The sequence below is a fragment of the Drosophila gunungcola genome, unplaced genomic scaffold (assembly GCF_025200985.1).
Source record: "Drosophila gunungcola strain Sukarami unplaced genomic scaffold, Dgunungcola_SK_2 000228F, whole genome shotgun sequence".
Lineage (NCBI taxonomy): Eukaryota > Metazoa > Arthropoda > Insecta > Diptera > Drosophilidae > Drosophila > Drosophila gunungcola.
This window is the reverse complement of record NW_026453389.1, coordinates 56,884-64,319: the sequence shown is the minus strand read 5'-3', so window position 1 is coordinate 64,319 and position 7,436 is coordinate 56,884. Positions and strand designations below refer to the sequence as shown.

The following is a 7,436-nucleotide window of genomic DNA, read 5'->3' as shown; positions in this document are numbered from 1 at the left end:
AATATTTGTGTACCTCTTACATCCTGAATCATACAGGCCAAAATTTTTTTTTTATATTTTTTTCGTTTTGTTGACCAAAATATAATCGGTTACAATTTCAACACTTTTTCTACAGCAAAATAGCATCATGTCGGCTCCAGTTCGTGATAAGATTTGAATTTCGCTATTGAGGTATGGCTAATGGACCTCTGATTTCTTTGATAGGTAATTAGGCCTCAAAGCTGAGGTCCAAGGGAAAAGTTGAAAAGCCCGCACCCATTGGTCCTTCTTGGTGAGTAGGGGTGAATCATTTTAACGTGGTACTTGTGAATGCTAAACATTTTCCATAAGCTCTTACTTCCACCCGAGGCAAAGCCTTTAATCGTGGCTCCAAACCCACCAGTCGCAATACCAGTCCCAGTCGCATCTTGACCATCCGCAGACCCAGATCAATCCCGACCAGTCGCATACCTATCTGCAGGCTTGCGGGTGACCCGAAGAGAAACACTTCCCCAGTTCGGGACACTCCCTTGAAGGCAGTAACCAGTGCCATTGCGTGTTCCTTGCCCTTGCTTCTAGCCTCCGAGAATACAGTGGGCGATCATGAACGTAAACCTGAAGTGGACAAGGACTCTGTCAAGCGGACTAAATGTATGCCGCGCCCAAAAGCTAAGTCAACGACGGAAGCTGGTGAGTAGCTGCTGACTCAATTCCCGATTTGATTGAACAAGGTGCGAGGCTTGGAGATGCAGCACAAGAAGCTGGAGAACTTGCACTCGGAGTTCAAGAAGCTTCAAGAAGTCTACAAGTTTGTGGCCGTGGTGGTGAACGAGAAGTGCAAAATCGTTGTTCACGCCGACGATCTGCACTGATTGCCCAAGAATCTGCGTGAGTATATAGCAAATGCTATTGATTCTCTTATATCTCGTTCCTATTATTTAACATGTCCAAAAGTAAGCACTCAATTTTTTTTCCCGCATACTTTAAGAACTTAACTAATCTGTGAAATATCGTAATATTAAGAGCAATCTTAATTTTTAACCAAACGTTATTTGCAGCTCTCAAAAATTATTGGGCTGTTAGTACAACATTTATACGAATTGCTCGATTTAAAATTAAAAATGTATTGTTGTTAAAAATTTTGGATTTAAAATGGCTTCTACTTGATTTTATATAAATATATAAAATGTTTTAAATTATAATACATGAATTCCGAAATTAGTCGATTGAATAATAACAAAATAAAATTTAACGTTTTCACATCTAAAATAAGTAATTCTAATGAACTAAAAGTGGCATTAAATATCAAATCCAACGAATCGGAGACCCAATCTCAAGTCGAGGATCGGTTTAACAAAGAGATGACCAAATTGCGGGAGAAGATCGATCTCGATCAGCAGATACCGATCGGAACCACTTGATAAACAGCCTGCAGAAGAACGAGAAGGAGAACCGATCCAAACTGGACAAAATAAACTGTCAAGTTGGCGAGAAAGACGCGCTAATCAGTCAGGTCCCGCGGCCGGGAATTAATAGCCCTGCCCATGCTTACCCCCCTTTCTCTTTGCAGGTGAACAACGAGCTGGCCTCGAAGGAGGAGGAGTCGCGCAAACTCTTCGGGATCCTGAATTTCAAGCAGGGGGAGGTGAGGCGGCGGGAGCATGTCATCCAAAAGCTATGGTGCTAAAAGAGCAAGCAGTGCGGATTGTCACTATGCAAGAAGAGATTAAACGCCTGAAGCAGACCCTGTAAGTTCACCCAGAGAAAACCCCATAGTAAAATTAAAAATTAAAATATTTGAATGTTTAAAAATAAAAGCTTACTTAAAATAAACTAAAAACTTGATAATGTCATTATTCACGTTTGGCTTATCCAACAGGAAAATTGTTGAAAAAAAAATTTAAGTGTGAGATACTTTGATTTAAACACAACACCCCTCGGGGCTAAATCATTACCGACAATATTTAATCCAAAGTGAAAATATTTGGACTTAAAAAGATTTTTCTCTGGGTGTTAGGTTTCCACTTACGTATGTTATACGGGAAAAGTGCGCCAGTTTGCTATTAAGAGGGAGTGTTAGTTTCCAAACTAATTTACTGAGTAATGGCAATGAAGCGAACTCATTCTTCACGAATTATATCTAAAATTTGAATATTTTCCCAGTTAAGATTATGTTAATAATTGTTGGACAATGGCATTATTCTTTTGTAACCATAAGAAATGAGTATTTGGAAAATTTTCTTCACCAATCTAAAGGATTGTAATATTTTCCCAGTCAAGATTATGTCAATATTCTTATTGGCAACAATTTTCAACAATTTTTTGAAGTTGTGCCAGCTGGCGATGTTCATGCCAACAGGAGCAGGGGCCGTCACGATCGAGAGGATACTCGCATTAGTAATGACATGACCGGAGGTCAGGACGTGTCTCGACCGAATGGAAGATTCTTTGAGCCACTGCAGCACCAACTATTGCAGCATCAGCCATCATTCAGTCCCCGTCGTCATTCACGTGCCCGTAGATTTTAAAATTCATATTATAATTTCGTAGAATTTATTTTGAGTACTGGATAACCAGGAAATATCGACGAACATCAATTAATTTTTAAAAAAAAAAGCTATTTCTAATTTGCTAATTTTTATAAACATACATATATATATACTTAACAAAATAATTAACAAAATAACTCCATAGATTACGTTATTTTTCAAAAGGAGGGAGATGTAGTATGCTCACATATCGGGTACACTCTGTACCGCTTATATCACTGCAACATTGTGGCATTTGCCTGTGTCCAAATATTCCCAGCACTTCCAGTGCAGAGTAATTCGACCCACACAACAATGTTATGCACATCCTAAATGCTGAGCCGGCATGTCTGCATGCGCGGCCGACCATTCGGTTACCATGTGAGCATAACACTCTCTCTCTCTCATGCGCGGCCGCTGCTTGCGACGCCTATATACACTTACGTATTCATTAAAATATTTATTAGATACAAAGCGTTGGCCGCGGCGCTGCTCGGGCAGCTATATGAATTGTAAGCCAAGCCAACTTTATTTTTAAGTCAAGAGACATTCAATTAATAAAGTTCAGTCTAAGCCGACGTATTTAAAAAGACTAAAAAGATTTAAAACTAATTATTACAGTAGAAAGACGGACAGACGGACGAACAGACGGACTTGGCTAGATCGACTCTCCTAGTGATGCTGATCAAGAATATATATACTTTATAGGATCGGAGATGTCTCCTTCACTGCGTTGCAAACTTTTGGCTGAAATTATAATACCCTCTGCAAAGGTATAATTATTCATAAAATTGTTTGAAAAAAATTTATGAAAGTGATAATTTGAGACTGGGGTTATATTTTGTTAAAAATGTTTAAAATATAAATCTATTAACGTATTTAAGTTAAAAAAATTATAAAAATCACAAATTATTTAACGCTGAAACGCTGAAAAAAATTTAAATTAAGATATGTTAGCCTTAAAAGAATTCCAATTTCAACAAAATTGTAAAAATTACTATGTTGATCATATTGAGATTTAATTTCAATAAAAAAAAGTCATAAAATCGTTAGGAAATAAATAAAAGAAAGTGATAAGAAAGTATAAGAAACTATAGATTTTTAAAGTTCTAAATGATAAAATTCAAAAAATGATAAAATTCACTGTTTTCTTAACTTTAGGGTAAATTTTTTTTTAAATCTGTATTAGAAAAGTATATTTTAATTAATTTAAAACAAAGAAAGGAAATTAAATTTTCTTGAAAACATTAAAATTATAATTGACAGGCGTATATTTTTAAAACCATTGAAGCTATGATGATTTTCAGCTCAATTTTTTGACTTGATTTTAATAATATTAAAAGCGTAGTTCTGAACTGTCAAACTATTAAATAGTCAAAAAGAATTTCTAAAAAATATTACAAAACAAAATAGTTAAATTTTCAGAATTTTTTTTTTAATATTTGTATTGTTCCTATGGGAGCTATATGCTATAGGCGTCCGATTTTTATGAAATTTAAACCGTAATTCTGAATTATTTAACCATTACTATATGTCGAAGAACGAAATAAGAATAAAAATCAGCAAAGTTATATTTTTTTTTTGTATTTTTTTTCCGATTGTTCCTATGGGAGCTATATGATATAGTCGTCCGATTTTGATGAAATTTAAACCGTAGTTCTATATTATTTAACCATTTCTATATGTCGAAGAACTAAAAAAAAATTTAAATACAGCAAAGTTATATTTTATTATATTTATTTTTTCGATTGTTCCTATGGGAGCTATATGCTATAGTCATCCAATCTGGCTCGTTCCGACTTATATACTAACTGCAATAGAAAGACAACTTTTGGGAGAGTTTCATTCAGATAGCTTTATTGACCTATATTGGGTACATATACTCTTAATAATAATCATTGTCATCTTGAGTGCAAATATTGTTACCAAAATATACAAATTGCGCAATAAATGTTTAAAGAAGAGTATTTAAGTAGAGCACACGATCTAGATAAGATAGAAAAAAAACTGAGAGACTAGTTTGCGTAGAAACGGACGGACAGACGGACAGACGGACAGACTGACAGACGGACAGACGGACATGGCTAGATCGACTCGCCTCGTGATACTGATCAAGAATATATATACTTTATAGGGTCAGAAATGTCTCCTTCACTGCGTTGCAGTATAAAAATGATACAAATCACAAATTATTCAACTTAATGGTAAATTTGTGTAAAGCGTTGAAAAAAACTTACATTAGGAAAAGTTAACTTTAATAGAATTCGATTCAAATTTAACAAAATTGGAAATATTTCTATGTTGATATAATTTCTATAAAATAAAGTCATAAAATAGTTTGTACAAAATACAAGTGATAAGAAAACATAGATAAGATCAATTTTTTTAACTAACAAAGTTCAAAAGTGATAAAACTCCCATCCTATACAAACAAACAGTACTCAGGGAACCCGAAACTTTGGAGGACAATGGTCTTGAAACTCCCAACTGGGATCTGGTATTGTTTCTCTTACAATAAGGAGCTCAGGCAAAGCTTCTTATATTCTGGCCCTGTTTCCCTACGTGATGTTAGTCATTTTGATCCGCGCTGTTTCATTGCTAGGTGCCTGGCATAGATTTGTGTATTTCCTAAAGCCAAACTCAAGTAGCATTTAAATGTCTGATTTATTAGCTTTAATATTTTCAGAGACGTGATTATAATAACCACCATAGATTCGATAACTTCCATCTTGTACATCTTTGGAAGTTTGGCAACCTTGCTCATGAGACCAAGTATCTTCATCGGCGGCTTGTTTGTACATATGTACTATACAGACTGGTTACGTCACTGATTAGATTTAATTAAAAAGCGCCGACTGTCTAAAGATGGGTACTCGTAGTCCCTAATACTGACGGATCTTGTACCAAATATTATCTAAAACCCCATTAGGCAGATCGAACTTAAAACTGAGAACTTACTCGGAAAGCGCACGAACAGCAACTGAATGCAAGATTGCCTGCTTCCAATATTGTTTTATGGCGGCCATACTCCCAATTTTTAACCATTGTGGTGATGGCTTCCTTTGTGCTGAATTTGTCAGCGTGTTCGGCCGATAGGCCTTCATCAATATACGAAGCTTCAAGGAGCATTCGTAGGTTGTCTATTCTGCTGTTTGCCTTTCTGGATTTTTTTTTGCCATTTTGGTTTTAACTACGTCGGATGTTTTGCCGGGTATAGTGTCTTGCAGTTTTTTGATTATGGCATATATCGTTGTTTCGTTTTGAACTCTGTATAATGTCGATCCTATTATTATAGATTTATTGACTTCTACAGCCAAAACTTCGAATATGCCTTTTGTAAGGTTAACAAACTTGAAAGCTGTTATGAATCATTGAAGGTGTAACTTTTGCCTGCTGAACTCGGGGATGGCATTCGATACTTCTCTTATGTATGCCCTTTGGCCAATGGTTTCATCGGCCATTGTGCTCGGTTTTTCTTTTATAAGGCTATCGTTTGTATCGGAGTCTGTTAAGTCCTGATCTGATAATTCAGATTGAATAAGTACGGCGGGAATGTCAATGGTGTAACTTTTGCCTGCAGAACTCGGGGATGGCATTCGATACTTCTCTTATGTATGGCCTTTGGCCAATGGTTTCATCGGCCATTGTGGTCGGTTTTTCTTTTATAAGGCTATCGTTTGTATCGGAGTCTGTTAAGTCCTGATCTGATAATTCAGATTGAATTAGGACGGCGGGAATGGTGAGGTTATTAATATCTTTTTTCTCTATTTCGGGACCTGTATAGACGGGGTCATCTGTCTCAGCCGGCTCAAGTGCTGGCGAACCTGATAATTCTGGATCGTCTCTAGTTTCTACTGTCAATGGAGTATTTAATATATTGTAGTTGGTACAAAAATAGTTAAATTGTACCTTTGTTTTGTAAGTATTAAGTTAAGATCAAGAACCTAGATACTTGAGACCAATGGGCTTTGTCTATCCGGTCTCTCTGGTCATGTATTAGTATACGCGCTGTGTTCAAGCGGCTTACATATATTTCAGCATGCTTATTTACCATAATTTGCTGTACTGTACACTTTTTAAATTATTTAACTTCTTGTATAAACTCATCCATTCCATTTTAAAATGGAATAAGAATTATTTCTTTGAAACCATCATTAAAAGATTTCTTTCAAGCATTTCATTATCGTTTATGACAAAGTTCAAAAGTGATAAAACTCCCATCCTATACAAACAAACAGTACTCAGGGAACCCGAAACTTTGGAGGACAATGGTCTTGAAACTCCCAACTGGGATCTGGTATTGTTTCTCTTACAATAAGGAGCTCAGGCAAAGCTTCTTATATTCTGGCCCTGTTTCCCTACGTGATGTTAGTCATTTTGATCCGCGCTGTTTCATTGCTAGGTGCCTGGCATAGATTTGTGTATTTCCTAAAGCCAAACTCAAGTAGCATTTAAATGTCTGATTTATTAGCTTTAATATTTTCAGAGACGTGATTATAATAACCACCATAGATTCGATAACTTCCATCTTGTACATCTTTGGAATTTTGGCAACCTTGCTCATGAGACCAAGTATCTTCATCGGCGGCTTGTTTGTACATATGTACTATACAGACTGGTTACGTCACTGATTAGATTTAATTAAAAAGCGCCGACTGTCTAAAGATGGGTACTCGTAGTCCCTAATACTGACGGATCTTGTACCAAATATTATCTAAAACCCCATTAGGCAGATCGAACTTAAAACTGAGAACTTACTCGGAAAGCGCACGAACAGCAACTGAATGCAAGATTGCCTGCTTCCAATATTGTTTTATGGCGGCCATACTCCCAATTTTTAACCATTGTGGTGATGGCTTCCTTTGTGCTGAATTTGTCAGCGTGTTCGGCCGATAGGCCTTCATCATGGCATTCGATACTTCTCTTATG

At 36.2% G+C, this 7,436-nt stretch overlaps 1 protein-coding gene across 1 annotated transcript; it reads left to right on the top strand.

The window, feature by feature from the left end:
• Positions 1–335: 335 nt before the first annotated feature.
• LOC128266021 (uncharacterized) lies at positions 336–1,742 on the top strand. Its single transcript, XM_053002289.1, has 3 exons — positions 336–669; positions 732–867; positions 1,253–1,742. Exons 1-3 carry the CDS (start codon positions 633–635, stop codon positions 1,398–1,400), a joined length of 321 nt encoding a protein of 106 aa, XP_052858249.1. The 5' UTR covers positions 336–632; the 3' UTR covers positions 1,401–1,742.
• The last annotated feature ends 5,694 nt before the right edge of the window (positions 1,743–7,436 follow it).